Consider the following 17,932-nt stretch of genomic DNA (forward strand, 5'->3'; position numbering starts at 1 on the left):
TCAATAAGAAGAAAACACAAAGCACAATGTATCGCACATTTGTCCAAACTTGTAATACCCAATTTATGACACTGGCACACAGGTTAATGGGGCAGTATTAATATGATGCACTAGGGCAGTGAATTTTACACATACTGAGGTAACAGGAACTCCTAGAGACAGTTTTAGCTGAGTGTCGCTTAAAGTCCACTCTGCTCGCACAGAGAGCAGCATTGGTTTTGAACTTTTGGTCAGCACATCAACGTGTGTCTGCCAGAGACGCAAGCCACGTGCAGTCAGCTTGGCTGCAAAATGACAAAGAAACCAAATGAACACACTGCCATGCTGCAGAGGAGCAAGGCAGCATTTTGTCTTTCATTGCGGGCATTAGTGTTGTGCGAACAAGCACTGGCACTCCAGGTGTGTGGCTATGTGTAAATAGCTATGATACACTGGTCTAAGCATAGCGGACTGCTAACACTCAGCTAAAGCTCTCTAACGTGAGCACAAGGACTGAACTGCAAATACTCTGACCTTGCAATTTGCTCAGTACCTACAGTTTGCACAGGCACTGTACATAAACACACCTCCCCCACTGTGGCGAGGCTACATCTGCTTTTTCACAGTAATGTGCTTATACTATGGAAAACTGTCTGCAAATGAAAGAAGTGCTGCACAAAGAACTTGGCAATAAGGATTTGTGCACAATAAGCTGTCACTAATTCACAGAAAGACATTTATCAGATGTTGGTCAATTTATACCATGCTTATACATCTTATGTATGCACGAATTTCATGCGCTAGCCTTTATTGAGCAAAAGAGCACTTTATAGAGCTAACAATATTTTTAAAAAAAGGTACATGTAATGGTACAAACCGCTCCTTCAATTCTTGTGGTGATCGCTTATCAGGGAACACAGAGCAGATGGCAGTAAATATGAAGTCTGTTGGTGACCCTTTGTCGTCATATTTGTCTTGAAAAAAAAAATAAAAAAATCATGATCAAAGCATCCTGAGAGTGCTTGAAACTTTTCAAGTGCACATGCATCACTTTAAAAAAATAAAAGATATAGAGGCCTAGAACAGAACACACTGACAAACGAAGCGAAACTTAGGTTGTCAAGGATGACACTGCTCCGGTAAGCACAAAACAAAGAGCTGAGTAAGTTTCCTGCTTTACAGGAGCACATCAGGCAACTCGCCACTCACAGGTCTACGATGCAATGTACAGAAATGATTTTGCTTGCATAATGACTGCTTTTTTTAAAAAATCATTTTCTATGTGTTCTATGTACTACAGCCTGTCTTCTTTTGGACAAATGAAGACATTATAAAACACTCTTATTGCTAGGCTCCTTACCTAAACTCTGTTTCAATAGTTTTGTGCAGCACTGTGGAAGCTACAGGCTTCTTTGGCCAATCAGGAGGGCGAACGCATCTTAAAGGTGTCCTTCCACGCCCTGTCGTCTGCTAGCACAGGTGGCAACATCTCTGAAGAATGCAACTGCCCAGTGAGATCAGCTGTTGTGATAGCAGCGGTATAAAATTCATTCCATATTCGCTCTGACACCAAAAAGGTGTGCGTCTTCAAGATATTTCGAGATAAAGAGGAGACGGACGTTTGCAAAGATGGCGAAAGCAGAGGGTTCAGAAGGAGCACTCAGTCAGCGTGTCGCACAGGATGATGGCACCATGTCTTCATCCCTCTTGTAACATCCATAGTACACAGTGTGTGTCCTGACATTCGTAAGTGCAGCCGTTTTCTTAATTAGAATTCGTGCATGTTTACCGCACCTCTTCCGCACAGTTCCAAGCATGTTCAATGTCGACTTATCCGCTCCTTTCATGTAAAAGAGCAGCTTGAAACGATTCCACACAAGCAAGTCTGCAGACGCCATTTCTGCGAAGGACGAAGCATTACCCAGGAGGGAGTCCTCCGCGGTGTTGAAGCTGTGGTAACTACATGCATGAATTTAGCCACAGTCAAAGCAAATAATTGTTTGTACATTTTAAATGAAAATAATGTCTGAATTCTTTTAACGAATGCAATGAATTATTGCTTTGTTCATTACATGTCACTTGAACAAGAGAACTCTATTTTCAGTATCATAGAGCCTCAATAAATATTTTATTACAAAATGAAGCAAAATCATGCAATAAACCACAGCTGCGAACTGTAGAGAAACTTCCAAGGAAACGCCTGCCAACAAGACCATTGTCAAGGCTATTTAGTCGTGCAACGGGTTCCGAACCATGGCGCTAAATCTCACTGTGCAAGAATCTACGCTTACAGGTGACACAGCTTTAGCTCTGCTGCTAGGAACTACTGAAACAGAGTATATCTGATAGTTAGCAACTAAAGTATAAAGCGTGTGGCACTTAATCTCCAACCAGACATTCTTTTTCATGGCATTGAAATATCGTCATGGACAGATTTTTCAGACACAAAGGGGACTACAATATTGTCCAAAAAATATGTTATTTTGAAAAAATTAACTGCAATGATAAACTTAATTCCAATTTTTCTTACCAATACCATAAGTATGAAAACCTTGTTTACAGAATCTTTCTGTGCTGTGCTTCAATAAAATATTATCCAGTTAAACTTTCATAACAGTCAAGGCCAAGAACATTATGCTGCATGCCTGATGTATGTCAGGCATGCAGCATAATGTGTACTGAAAAGTGTGCCCTTGACTGGACAACACTGTCAATTGAAACAGTGGCGTATTAATTCATTTTAGTGCTCTCTGCACACATGCAAGCTTTTGCCGTCCCATCCATGACAGCACACAAACTTCATAGGTGTTCGTTGCTGTCAGTCTAGCCTGTGTTTAGGATCTGACACCCAAACACCAATAAGGCCTAGTGGTAGGAACATAAGTATCACGACTGACAAGGAAAATTATCGCAGATGATATTGTTAGTCTGTGAAATAAGAACAAAGCAGAAGTAAAAGTAGGACACCGAAACATGAAGAGGATGAAGTGCATGTGAGGAAAAGACTTGGCAGCACGAGAGGCACAAGCACACAGGCCTTGGAATGCAACAAGATTGGACACGCTAGCGCTGCATCCAGGCAACATGAACACCCAGCACCTGCTGTCACTCAAGTCATGCCATCCAAAGACATGGCTCGTAGAGATGCCACCATCAAAAGCCCGGTCTAGTGTAGGGCTTCCTGTATGGCCAGGCCCACGTCAGACAAACACCGAGTGTCAGGAGATTGTGGGTCACATCAGCTAATGTGCCTCTGTGAACACTGCGGACTCACCACCAGTGAATATGTTCCGAGTATTTGGTTACAACGCACAGACTGTGCTCATGTCAGGGGACAGTATGTTCTGTTCATGCTTTCAGTTGGAGATTTTTATAAGTGTGCTAAACTTTTGTAAATTGTTGAGTTTTATAGTATGTTCTTGCTTTCTATGTTGTAAATGCTATTGTACTTTCTGTCCTGTATTTGTTGCTTCTAATCAATTTTATTTTTATTCCCATGAAGGCCAAGTTACTGCAGGAGCCAAAGAACTGGTGATGTCATGGCCACCCCTTTACAGACATTGCTTATTCCCACAAAAAAAACTGACAAAACTACACAGACTGCATGAACCTCTAGCAGTGACTATATCTTGGCCTAGAAGTACAAAACACTTTCAGCAGTTGCATACCGCTATGATATGCACTAAGGTATCTTGACTTCATTTAGGTTGTTCTTCAGCCTAACAACCGGCATGGTGGGCATTGCATTGTCCAGATCTTGGAGGCCTGATTATTAATACATATGAAAGTACATAGCGAATACTAAAATTACGCTACGTACTTATATGTATCGTTATGTACGATATGGCCTGTGCAGTCGCACGGGCCATATCTTGAAAGGGATCTGCATTGGGAGCAGAGTCTAGGCAGTGTAGGTGCGTTGGCGCCTCGTAGCTTTGTGCGTGTACTTTTGTGCTTTGTACTGATGTACGCAGACGACATTGTGCTACTAGCGGACAATAAAAAAGATTTACAGATACTTGCGAATATCTGTGGGAACGCAGCGACAAATCTAGGCCTTACGTTTAGCACAGAGAAATCGGGGATTATGATCTTTAATGAACACACGAGTAACTTCGTGGTGTCAATTCAACAGCAAGTAATACCCATAGTGAAGCAATATAAATACCTCGGCGTACACATAAACGAAGGAAAGAATTACTCAAGCAACCACCAAGATAATCTGAAAATAAAGGGGAAGCGGAATGCAGCAATAATGAAACACAGAGCACTGTGGGGCCACAATAAGTATGAGGTGGTGCGTGGAATCTGGAAAGGAGTAATGGCACCAGCGCTAACATTCGCAAATGCCATTATATGCTTAAAATCGGATATATTGGCGGGTTTGGAAGTTAACCAAAGATCAGTAGGCCGGTTGGCTTTGGGAGCACACGGTAATACAACAAATGAGGCAGTGCATGGTGACATGGGTTGGGCCTCTTTTGAAGTCAGAGAAGCACAGAGCAAAATTAGTTTTGAAGAAAGGCTCAGGAACATGGATGAAAATAAATGGGCGGCTAAAGTGCACAAGTATCTCTACATGAAAAGCGTGGACACAGAATGGAGGAAGAGGTCAAGGAAGTTGGCAACCAAGTACAGGATAATCGAAACTGTAAATAGACAACCAGGGGTCATCAGAAAGAAAGTGAGAGAAATAGAGACCGTGAATTCGATGCAAAGAATGGAAACAAAAAGGACAATGGAGATTTACAAGAATGAGAAGAAAGAAATTAGAAGGGAAAATTTGTACGATAATACAAAGGGCAGTGCCTTGCTATTTGAGGCTCGAGCCAGTTGCCTAAGGACAAAAACATATCGGAACAAATATTCGGAACTAGATGAGACATGTGTATGCTGCAGTAAAGATCCAGAGACCACTCAGCACATCCTGATGGAATGCGACCGGATCCACCCAGCGAGAACCATAGGTAACGTGCAACTCCCAGAAGCGCTTGAGTTTAAAGTGGAAGGAAACAAACAGATCAGCCGTAGAGATCAGCAAGAGACGATTAGAGTACTGGTGGAAAAAAAGCAGGGAAAAGATGGATACGACCTGATCTCTTAAAATCATAGGCAGCGGTACAAGGTAAATTTTTTGAAAAAGAAAAATAATGAGAGGTATACAAAAATGCTAGATAAAGAACATGTATAGTATACCTGATTAAATCAAACAGGCTAGGTGACTATTTGTCGCCGCCCTGTTTCAAAGGGGATGCCAATAAATCATCATCATCATCATCATCGTGCTGTGTGTTCTAGGCGCTCAGTTTGCGTTGAAGCGATAGACAGCACGAAAGTCACATCACTCGCAGCTGGTGCGGCACTTCCTCACGCCAGCGTTTTTATAGCGGGTGTCCGCACTCATCGAGTGTGATGTGTTCAGGTTTGCCTGTTGCACGCTGACACCATGCTTGTTAATATAGTTAATAAGTGAATGTTTATAAGTTTATACGTACGATAAAACTATTGTCTTTACTTTGTATGGCTGTCTACTAATTTGCTATCGCAATCGATGCCTTGGCTTTCGGGCGAAACTGCGTCTTTTTTTCAAACGTAAGAATCAAAATAAAATTGTAGTTCCCCACTACTCTAATTTCTCAATTTTTCCTGTTTCTCGGCTCTTGTGTTTCCCAGCTCTTACATTTTTTTTTTATGTACATGGAGTTCTGTGAGAGGGTGAACGGGAGCCGGAAAAGGCCACGTTATAGCTGGTTCTGCACTATAAGCAGTTACGTTATAAGTGGTCTAAGCTGAATATATTTTTTCTTTGTGGACAATTAAGATCCGTTGTGAGTTGAGCACTTGTGTGTCACCTTCTTTAGCATCTTGGTCCTGCACTCAAAGTTTTTCCAAAAGAGGGTTCTATAGAGAAAGTGGTGTTGCCAAATGGTCTGTATAATGTAGCAGTTCTGAAAAATCAGTCATTTGCTTGCTTGTAAGCAATAATATCATGAAGGAGAACATCTTTCAAAGCAGTGCTTCCAGCTGAGAATGTGGACCATCTGTTGCTGCTGTGTTTCTATACATGAATTTGACTACACATTGTGGCCGAAGAAAAGGAACCATTGTCACCCCACAAGAAATTGTCGAAAACAATGGCAATAAAGGTTAAGAATATAGTGTATGGTGGTGACAACTGCATGTGCAGCGTGGACGGGATTACCTCACTCTAACATGGTTTGATTCTACAGAAAAAAAGGAAGCTACAGCACTGCTTTCTTATGGCACAAGATGGACCTGCTGCATTATAGTTTGCTAATAGCATGCTCTACTTCCATCTCAAGGGCTTCGGTGATCTATTGTGTGTCAATGTGGAGCAGATCTGTTAAGGTAACGACCACGTGCTTGCAGAGTAGAGCAGAGCCCCTTATCTTCGCATAGAGGTTACTACTGTCACAGTAATTGCAAAGAATGTGTTGAAATGAACCAGGTGTACTTCACCGGGTTTGTTCTGATGCATTCTATGCAAGAGTACATGCTTATTCAATCCAATTAAAAGTAGACAGCACTTGCATTACCAAGAAACATAGTGTGCACACTGCACCTCACAAATTGCATGCAGCAAAGTGAAGTAGGGAGCAGAACTTGCCATGCGCCTTGGCAAAAGAAGATAACTTGTCCACTGTGTGCTCCTAATCTTGTACAGGGGAAGATTAGCACCAAACAACGGATCTGCCTTCTCTCAGAGTTGGTGAGACATAGCCAAAACGCCAGTTTTCTCTGTGATTATGGCTAGGTTATGGCAGTATTTTAAATATGCGTATGTATTACTTTTTTTTAGTAAAGCAAGCTGTGACAAAATAACATTTGAATAATCTTTGTCAAACTTGCCCTATCTAAATTATAATACTCTGATAAGGTGCAACATAAATTTGATGCAGAGATAGCATCGAAACTGGTAGAGACTGCTTTACAAAAGCACAGAAGAGTGATCTTTGGTGTGCTGTTAACTAAGTATAATATACATAGTAATCTTTGTAAAATTGAACAAGCTCTTCGTTCACTCAATTGCTATAAGATCTATGTAGAGTTCACCTGTTATGTATGAGGCCGCTGTTGCTAACATAACAGAATTTCAGTAGGGTAGAAACTTGGGTCGGCTGGTGTAGCATAGTTCAAACTCATACGGTTGCTAGTCAGTGCAATGTGTATGTTGCTCTTTCCTTCCTCTTCGCCTGAGCGCTGGTCTTTCCAGAATTTGAAATAACAGAGCTCTTGAGCTCTGACATGGAAACAAGAGAACACTTGGGCGCATTCAGTGCATCTGTTGTCACATAAGACTAAAAACACAGGAAAGCACCCATTAAAAAATATTTGGCCTTTCCATTTTTGGTTAAATTACGAAAAGCTTGTCAGCAGCATCAACCAGGTACCCTATCAGACAAGCCAACTGAAAAATTAAACTGAAATTTCAACCATAAGTTTTGCACCCAAGTCAAAGCGGAATGAGAAAAACCAGAGCAAGGACAGAATTTTGTCGGTTTAAGTTATTACACCAGTTTAAGTTATTAGCTCATTACTGTTCTCTTGCAAAATTAAATAAAAAAACACAGCAAATGTTTATTGTGTGCACAACTGCCATTTTTCCACAAGAGATGGTGAGCCAATATCTGTTAAGTAAGCACCTCCATATCAATGAAATGTGTCCCAAACATGAAGTGTGCCAAATGAAAGGGCTTGACAAACCGATCAGTCAACCTGGTGGTAGTGTGGAAAATCATTAAACTGTTAAGAAAAAAGCATAAACTACAAGGTGTTTAAGAAAACAATTTCAGCGATCATCATAATGCACTAGGAATTTATGTCCTGTCATATGGACTGTCATATTTAACTACACACTTCACGTTTAGTCCTACTGTCAAAAAAACTTATTTTCCTGGCAGCCACAGTTGCCTGCTGGCTAATGGATGATGATCTGGACATGGCCGGAGCGTAATGTACACTTCCAGTACTTTATAGAGGCGAATCCATTACGATGCCTGTTCTGCACTGTTTTTACTGATGGAAAGCACATTAGACGAAACCTTCATGTACATGCCCAGTACAAATACTTACATGCAATTGGTTAGTCATTTAGTCACTGACAAAGTAAGCATTTATCATAACTGCAACTGTAACCCACCTTGGTTGCTGCTTCCTGGCTCATCATCATAGGCCATGAGAGCATGAACCAGTTCAAGAAAAAGTTCGTCATTCACTGACCCCGCATCTCGGTCCCCATGCACCTTGCCATCATAGTTCTTCAGCAGTTCCTCAATAAAGGTGCCGTCTTGGTCCAGAATCTCATCTCCCATGTAGGGAATGTTGTGCAGTACAGTCTCATCCTCCACCTGTCAAACAGCATTATATCTTTATGGAAAGCCTCTTACCAAAGTAAAACATCATTTAAAAAATGCAAGTGTGACTTTGCGAATAAACATGACCACAAAAACAAATACCATACCATGAAATTCTGTTGAGTAGGTGCCCATGTGTACATGGTTGGGATAGGATTGACAGCGTACATTATGCGCATTGGTGCTACCTGCTTGGTTCCATCTGCCAACTCTCCTTCACACTTAAAAAAAGAGAAAGATTTGTCAGTTTACAATTGCCATGCGAATAAGCAATAAATAGCCAGCATCACATAAACCCTGACAAGAAATTTTTAGGTGTTTCCAGGAATAAAGCACTTCCCTAAAACATAATGCTGTAATACCTTTTTCATAACAGGAACGTGAGCTGGCATGTCAGTAGGAAAAAGAGGAATGGCCTTGGTCTCCGTCTGTTGCTTTTGCAAGAGGGCTGCTGTTTCAATAATGAAGCGCCTGTTGGTCATGTATGCCGCCTGAAATGAAAGAAAATAATGTGACATAGTACTATCCCATCTGCTACCAGCGAAACTGAATAGGGGTGTGCGAATAGCAATTTTTGAGACTGAATCGAATATAAATCTAATAGGGCCAGAAGCGAAGCGAATACTTGCCGTATGGTTTTCGAATAATGAATACGTGTTACCAACATTAATACAAAACGATGTTCACATCCCAGTATCCTTAAAGTACAAGTTTCTGTCATTATAGAGTACATCATGAAGCGTTGTTTGTTAAAAGCACAAATGAAGCATTAGGAGCGAACAAGTAGTTCCGTTGTATGCACAGGGCTTTTCAGAGAGAGCGAAAGATCGCTGTACAGAGTGCAAAGTATGGCTACTTAAGCGACGTAGACTGCTCCACTAAGCAGGTTCTCATGTTATACCTGTAATTCTATACTATGCTCGTGGGGTTAAAAATTTACTGCACTTTTGCTTCAATTTTATGTTTATTTCGGCGCGTAGCTGACGTTTTTACAATATCCACATTTACGAATAGTGATTATTCAATTCAAAGACCGTATTGAATAAGACACTGTTCAATTCATTATTCGCAAGTTTGAGATACTAACACACCCCTAAAACTGAACATAACAAGGAGATGCCATTTTGGTGATGAAATATATATTATGATGTTCCAAGGTAAGCCAGACCATAACAATGACTAAAAGTTAAACAAAACACAACTACAAATATGTGTGTCTTATTGTAACATTAAAAGTACAAAAAAGCATCATACCTGTGTGGTGTACGGAGCTGACAAAAACCTTGCCTCAAAATGAATGTATAAAATGTGTGTCCATTAGCCCATTATAAAAATCGGCTGGGTAGAATATTAGGAAAAACCATTTAATTGATGGATGTATAAGTACAGTTGTACCACTAGTGAACTAGAGAGCCACTGCAACCAAGTCATAGCCATTTTCTGTTGGTGTTCAAGTGTGAAATGAGTGGTCTGCAGGACATGCACATGGTGCTAACACATTCATAACAGCGAGAGAAGATGTGCAGTGTACCTAGTGAAAGAGTGTAGATGCATCAGTAATTTTCATAGTTTAATCGAACCCAATAGACAAAAGTATCCCCCATATATAATTTTTACATAAACCTTGTCTACGCTTTCACAATACTTTCGTAATTACCATATTTTCTCATCTATAGTGAACACCCAGTGTATAGTCTACAGGTGCCAATGCGGGCTTAAAATAAGCTTTTATTTTTTTTTAGATACTCCGCACCTGCTGTATAATACACAACTGAAAATAAGCTTCTGTATAAACCTTTAACAGAAAATAAGTTTTTAGCTTGTCTGCAAACAGCATACAGAAGGTAAGCAAATTAAACAGTAGAAGCCTGGGGTCCTTCATTAGACTCCATACAAGAACCAATTCTAAAACACATCAAAATTACTTGCATCAGGGCTGTCAGAACAAGCCAAGCATGTCAGATTCGATGAACGGATCCTCAATGTGATTACATTTGACTAATTTTATTTTGAAGATGAGTAGTGCATGTGCTCTCAATTCCAAGCACTGAAAAGCAGCCACTTAAGTAGCGCAAGCTGCATTTTGTTGCATCCCGAATCGGCTGGGCGCATTCTTTGATTGTTTCCCATCAAGGCAGGCCCTTTCATGAGTGTGGCCCAGACGGCGACAGTCCCCGACACCGACGAGACAGGCAAACAAGTGCCCCAACTCGGCAGTGCGCATTCTTCGGGTGCTTTCCCCGATTCCATCCCCTTCATCAGCGGCCGCCTACCTGGCGACGCGGCCCGTAAAATAAAATCATGTTAGTCCGCATCTATAGATAGTTCACACCCCGCAAAATTTCAACTTTTGCGCTTCTATATTCCGTGAAATTGAGTCTGCAAAATATGGTATGTATACCCATCGCAATAAGTTAAGGCCAGTCTGCCCCTCCTGGAAATAGCCAGCTGGCCTTTTAAATTTTTTTTTAGCAACAACATTTGCACCGCACAAATGCATGTAAAATGAAATCGATGGTTTCACATCTTTCTCTGTTTGGGTAGGAATTCATGCCAAAAGAAAAAAAAAATGCAATTTTGTAATGCACCTGTAATGACACATAAATAATGAAAAAAATCCAATGCACTTGCGTAGCACGTGGTAGCTTCTAATCATAACACTAACTGATGCAAGGCTTCTATAATCACCAAGGAAATCGGCAGTATCTTGGGTACCTAGCTTGCCAGACTTCAAGAAAAATGTTTAATTGCAACAGCAGCAATCTTTTGCCTGCATCTGCAACATTCTTAGGTCGGGTACTAACACGTACTTAAGCTTACCACAGAAGCCAAAACATTTAGAACTTAACCACACCTCTTGATGGAAATGCATGTAGAGCCAAAACATATATGCATGAAATCCCAAGTCAGTTCAAGCTCCTCATAAACAAAAAGCCAGAACAAAAGGAAAGACAGAGCAAGTAACAGGTTGCTACAGCAGTGAAAGCAGACTAGAAACTTTGTACTAGAAATCATGCACGACTCAAACGGTAAAATCCGGCTAAAACAATGCAAGACATGTGCCAGTGATTAAACTCATAGTTATGCAATGCAAACTGTGACCATGCCTCAAACTACGTTTTCTGAATGCAACATTTTAGGCATGCTTGCTTGTCCCTAGCATGCAAATGTGCTGGAAAAAATTTTCAGTGCATGATACGTACCATGACTTCATCATGCCTCTTGAAGCGTTTTATTTGCCTGAGTCGCATGTATTCAGAACGGACTCGTTTTCTCCATTCTGGGCTTACTCTGCTCACATCCATTTGCATGAATACCCTATAACAAAGCAAAAGAATGTCTTGACTCCATGAACAGAAACACTGAAGTAAAGTGAAGGAAAGGTGAAAATGTCAGTCTTGATTGATATAAAAGTCAGAAGTAACAAATTCACCAAAGATAACTTATTTAAAGTCCAGGGGATAGCTGAAGGTCCAAGTTTTTTTTCTGATGGAACCATGCCATTAAAGTTATCTCCAATATGTAACCTCAGCTCAATCTGAGCCAAGAGTTACAATCCTGCACACAGACAGGAAATAGTGGTGTTAAAGTGTTAAAGTTAAGGCTATTAAAGCGATTTTTTTTTTTACATAGAACTACATCAAAAAGACTTACGGATCATGGGAAATGACACAAAGTGTTGCTAGTTTATTACCTAATGTAGTTTGGATATGGCAGATGAGCAAATCGTCAAGGGCCACAAGTGAGTGCTCAACATGCCAACAGCTGCAGTTTTAATACTATTGGCCTGGACTGACAGATAATGGCAAAGACACTGCCGAGGTAGCATAAATTTAGGCCTCCTGCTGTATATTTTAAAGAAGTCTTCAATAGTGTAGCTAATGGCCTATGTTGCCGCATGACACTGAAATTACCCCAGCAGCATGCTTTTGCATGCTGCCAGTTTCTTAGCTCGATAAACATACTTGGCACAGGTTTCAAATTAAACCTTTTTGACAAGAATAAAATGCCCTGCACTGGAGCCAGACCTCAGGTTTTAACAAAGTAATCAAACTAGCAAGGCCACTTTTACAATAATAAGTGACCAGGTATCATGGTTTGTTAGCTCAACAGTTGGCTTAAGCAAAACTTGTACCAGTTGTTTCTTCCCACTGTGCTAATAAATAACAAACGAGTAATACAATGAGAACACCAACCCCATCTGAACACTTTCACATAAACCATTACGTACATATTGAGAGTAAAGCAGGCCAACTATATCAAGCTTATAGAAGTGATATAAAGCCATATATTTTGGCCAAGTGATAGCTAGTAAACCCAGTGTGCAAGATAAAAAAACACCTTAAAGAGAAAAAAGAGAAAACCTTGCATATGCGGGAATCGGTGATAAACAAAGCTTTATTTGATGTTTTCACTTCACTTTTACGTAGCCCAACAATCCCCGCTCACACACTGGTACCAAACTCAGCTGCTTATGTTGTGGTCTGCTTCACTTCTCTGCAGCAGAGTTCTTGTGTACTTCACTGCAGCTCAATGCTTGTGAAACTCAATGCACGCTGTGGTCCCATCCTTGTTCCATTAACTCCTTTCTCCACACTTGGCTGCTTTTGTTGCCCACTTCCTCATTTCTTGCCTCTTGTTCTGCTTGTCTATTCAGGCAGTGGCACATACCCATTCTGGGGGGTTGGCCAGGAATGGTTACATACTCAGTGCCACATGCGAGTTGTACAATCCTAGTGGCCAAAGTTGTATACTCGGCAAGACAGCCATAGCCAGCACCCACAATGTGGGGATGAAGAGTAAACAAAGCTTTAAAAATTATATCAGCCTGAACAGCTGCTTTGCCCTTTGCCAGTTTCTACACCATCCCTGGAACTCTATTTCAACACAATAACGTACAGAAAATATAATCAATACGAAAGCACGGGGATTCACAAGAAAGCGAAATGTGTGTGTGTGTGTGTGTACACATCATAATAAACAGACCGTCCTGAAAGTCTGAAGTGTGGAATACTCAGCGTTTGCGAGCACTGCTATCCAAATGAGCAGGCCGTACTGTGTTGCACGCACCAAAGCATTGACGTAATTGTTGAGCAGCAACAAACATGAAAGTTCAAATGGGATGGTGCGTACATCGACCTCTGTACACTACATCGACGAATCCAAGCGGATCTGAGTTTCGTTGTAACACCATGCATAAGAAGCACGTTAAGACCCAAGCAACCACGGATATCCGCTGGACGTCCTATTGATATCCGTTTCTGATTATAACGAACATCCAATGAACTTCTGCTAATCTCCAACAGATGTGCATCGGACGTCCGATGGATATCCAAAAAAAAAAATTCGTACATCCACTGGACATCCGAAATGGAATCCTGTAGTGGACGTATTTTGGTTGGCATGTGCGTCGTGTGTGTGTGCGTGCGTGTGCACACACACCTTGAAGCAGTGATAGTGGTATGCATTTAAGTACCCAACCAATGCTATATATAACAACCGGTTGGGTACTTCAGTGCATTTCACTGTTGCCACTCTGATGCAAATAAACCAAAGTAATGGGCCCACACCAGCTTAAAAATACAGTAAATCTTTTACTTCATTACAGGCACATGCTTTAAAATAAAGAAAAAAAAAACTCACAAGCCAGAATAAACGTGTGGCGGAAACCGAAGAAAGCACAATGCATAGCGCAAGTGTAAGCATTAAGGCTTACATAACACAGTAAGGTATGAGAACAGGCTAGACAAAGGGCGGCAAAAATGTGAGACGTAGACAAACACTGTCTTTATTCCACCTTCTTTTCCATCCTTTGTCTCGTTTTGCCCCGATTAAACAAGATTACTTAAAACAGACGAACAACAGTCTACACAGAATAATGTAGGATATAATTCAAACACAATTATGTACAACATGTCAGAAATAGAATGCATTTTCAAAGATATGAAAACCATAAAATGTGACGCACCTCCAAGCTCATTGCGATGGAAAGTTTTAACACAGAAAGCGCTGCCATTTCTACTAGTTCGAGGAACTTATGTACTGTTTAACAATACTTAAAATTTATTATTATGCATACAAGGACCACTTTTTTTTCATTCAGAAGCTTAGTAAGAGAAAAATTAGGTGCATGACACTTGAAACTGCAAACTTTTGGAGCTTTGGCTACAAGAACGATATATGAGACAGCCATTACACATATCCATAATTAGATGTGAAAATTTCCACCACAAATAAATTTTTATTGATCCTTTTTGCGGAGCAGTTTGTTCTCGAGAAATGAGATGGCGCTTTCGGCGGGGCGCCATATGTTGCCTCAGTGAAAGCGCACGAATACAAAAACATTACCGCTTCTACCCTGTTTCCGTGCGATCAGCTGTCGGAAATACAATTCTGTTTTTGCTCATGCACTATAGCTTAAATCAGCTCTAAAAGCGATTTTGCATGTTCTCTGAAGCTGTGGCTAAAGCTTCGTGTCGTCCACCCAGACACCATCTTCACTATCTCCCGAAACAGAAGTTTGCTAAGCCGCACCGGCGTCATACACATCCATTGTAAACCCGGAGGCAACGGAGGTAGTTGAGGCAAGCAATGGACGCATCACCATGTGATTAAACATGGCAGTGCCCACGGGATTGCTGTGAAAAGGGTCAATAACAGTATAGCCAGTACAGTACATGCACTTAGCAACCGCCGAATAGTGAATGATTTTTACCTCTTTAAACATAAATACATTCAGTTTAATGCTATAAGGATATTTAATACCCGCTGCGCGCTAGTGAGTGGTTATTGGCCCTTTCTGCGGAGCAGTTTGCTCTAGAGGAACGAAATGGCGCTTTCGGCGGCGCGCCATACGTTCCCTCAGCGAATGCGCACGAATATGAAACCATTACTGCTTCTGCCCTGCTACTAGTGCGATCAGCTGTCGGAAATTCAACTGGGTGTTCGCTAATGCGCTGTGCCCAATTCATGCTGCAAAATGTGTTACGATAAAGGGAAGACGTGTGCAGTAGTTAGCTGCAAAAATAGTGATTTGCATATTAAGGAATGGAATCAACCTGTGTCACCACTGCTACATAAGGACTGCCTGTGTTGCCCGCCCTTCGCGATGCATGGCTTTCCTCGAGGATAAAAAAAAAGCAGATAATTCATCCGGCAGTGCTGTATAGCTCACCTCGGAAGAAGATACTTCAACTCCGGAACGTCCGCTCGTTACAAAAGAAAGTAGCGCCACTTACTGGCATAGTAAGTTTCCCGCAAGTTAGCTACACATATCCACCCCTACTACCAAGCAAACTTACAGTCACTCTATCGCCAACGTATCAAGAATAAGTGAACGGCCGCACACTTGAATCAATGTCCCAAAGCATGAGTGACGGCGACTATACCGACAAGACACAAACGTTGGATGCTGAACGTTTCGTGACGGTCCACAAAGTAAGCGAGGGAGTGGCGATAATACGTCTTTGCTACAAGCTGCCAAAAACTACAGAACATTTACATTCCAAGCTTTGGGCGGAGCAAGAACAAATCTATCGCAGTAGAGCACACCCGCGATCGTGCTTAGGCTGAAAATAAACAATCAGATAGCAGCCGCAATGGGGAACTGAAGAACTTTACTGTCAGGAACATGACACGCCGCTGCTTCAAAATGTTTCGTAAATAAATAACAAAGAGCACATTGAATCTGATTTAATTCACAAGTGGAAAATTAGGACAGCTTGGAATACATTTCTTGCCCCGCTTTTAGAACAAGCACCGTATACCGTATACGCAGCTCACGTCTTTTGGAAAAGACGTAAGCACTTGCATGTCCTCTGAAGCTGTGGCCAAAGCTTCGTGTCGTCCACACGCTCACCGTCTACGATACACGTCGAAACGGAGGTTTGCTGCGCCGCATCGGCGTCACGTGCTTGCATTGTAAACACAGAGGCTGCTGAGGCAAGGAATGGACGCGACACCACGTGATAAAACATGGCAGCGCCCACGGGAGCGCAGGGACAAGGGTCAATACTGCCGCTGAGCCCGAGGTCGGGGTTCGCGTCTTGCTACAATGCATTGGCATTAACTTCCGATGTTGCCTCTGTACAGCGGCAAACATCGCAAGGAACACAAACATTCGCACGGATAGGACAACAACAGATCTTAACGCATGTTTGCGGCGTATATGCACCACTGCACCATCCTGAACTTGCGATTTTTTCCGGCCGTTGACTGCTAGCTGCCGGCGCGAGATCAAGTACGGCCTCTGTTTGCAGTGACGCTTTCTTTCGCGTGTACGGCTTTCCCCTCACTTTAGGACCTGTTGGCACCTGTGAACAAAACACGTTCGAGACGCCAATGGCTCAAATAGAGATGGATGTAGCTGTCACACACAAATGAAGTGACTTCGGGCAGGCTGTGAAGATGGCAAACGAACCGACAGTCCGACCCTGCACTAGGGTGACCATTCTAGCCACCCTAACTACAGTGCCTAGAATATACTTACTCTAGGCCACGGTGGAGAGGTCACAGAACACCAGAGGTGGCCAAACCACAGAACACCGCCAAAAGCCAAACCACAGAACACCTGGCCAAACCACAGCCAAACGGCGCCGCTCCGCTAGAGTGTACTAGCTCCGCCAGTGCGCCGCGCATGACGCGATGGCTCTCGTCTTGCCGGTGCTTTCCGTGAGGTGGCAGCAGGAGTAGTCTGGGCTCATTTCTCCGCTCCGCCGCACTTGAAAGTACGTAGTGGGTGGGCGTCGCGAGCAGTCAAACTATTTTTACGTCGCCTACTTTTGAGAAAGAGCTTCGCGTCATATATAGTTCCGTACACCAGGGGAGTCTTCAATACCACTGAATAGTTACCGTCGCTTAAAACGGACTTTTCGCGCAGATTTACGCATGCAGCGTGACTTCAGACGTGTCGTTTATTCCTTGTTTATTTGATTGTTTTATTTCTTTATTTTGCCCGATGTAGATTGGTTCTGAGAACTGTACGGTGACTAATGCGTGATTGCCAAATGAATCATGCTTGAAACGAATATCTTCTTTATATGTTCACGATCGCGTACATTTGTTTCTTCTTCCTCATTACAATATTAATAAACTCGATCCATTACAGTGGCGCACCGACGGAGGGGGGGGGGGGGGGGTTCGGGGGTTGTAACCTCCCCCCCCCCCTCCCCGAGGCCTAGTTAACCCACCCTTTTGTATAACCCGGCCCTTTTATTTCCTTGCGTCTTTGAGTACTGCAACTAAGATGTAAGAGGCGTAGTCGTATGCGAGTACGCAAAAAGAGCATTTCTTGACAATTTCCCGTGAAGAAATTGAAATTAGTGCTGTTTAGATGGTATTGGCAAACTGTCAACCCCCCCTGGCAGAGATCCTGGGTGCGCTACTGCTCCATTAGCATATACGACTATGCAGAATTAATTAAACAGTATACAGTATTTAATGTCTTACCAAAACTACTGTTGGCGTGTGAACCAATAAATATATATATATTATGAAAAACGTTGGGTCGAGAAATCGTCAGTCTCCGAGCACGCGTCACTTAAATATAAAATCAAAGTTAATCGACGCAGCCACCGTGA

General features: G+C 42.1%; 1 protein-coding gene across 1 annotated transcript in view; it reads right to left on the minus strand.

Moving 5' to 3' along the window:
- The window catches only part of LOC119441781 (histone-lysine N-methyltransferase EZH2), a 59,239-nt gene extending 42,261 nt beyond the window's left edge, over nt 1-16,978 (minus strand). The window contains exons 1-6 of the mRNA XM_037706394.2: nt 16,843-16,978; nt 11,558-11,672; nt 8,717-8,845; nt 8,462-8,575; nt 8,141-8,348; nt 857-953 (exon numbers count right to left, since the gene is read on the minus strand). Coding sequence (XP_037562322.1) covers nt 857-953; nt 8,141-8,348; nt 8,462-8,575; nt 8,717-8,845; nt 11,558-11,665 — 656 coding nt within the window. The 5' untranslated portion in view covers nt 11,666-11,672; nt 16,843-16,978. The remainder of the gene's footprint in view (nt 1-856; nt 954-8,140; nt 8,349-8,461; nt 8,576-8,716; nt 8,846-11,557; nt 11,673-16,842) is intronic.
- Nucleotides 16,979-17,932: the final 954 nt, after the last annotated feature.

The sequence above is a fragment of the Dermacentor silvarum genome, chromosome 2, assembly GCF_013339745.2.
Source record: "Dermacentor silvarum isolate Dsil-2018 chromosome 2, BIME_Dsil_1.4, whole genome shotgun sequence".
Taxonomy (NCBI): Eukaryota; Metazoa; Arthropoda; class Arachnida; order Ixodida; family Ixodidae; genus Dermacentor; species Dermacentor silvarum.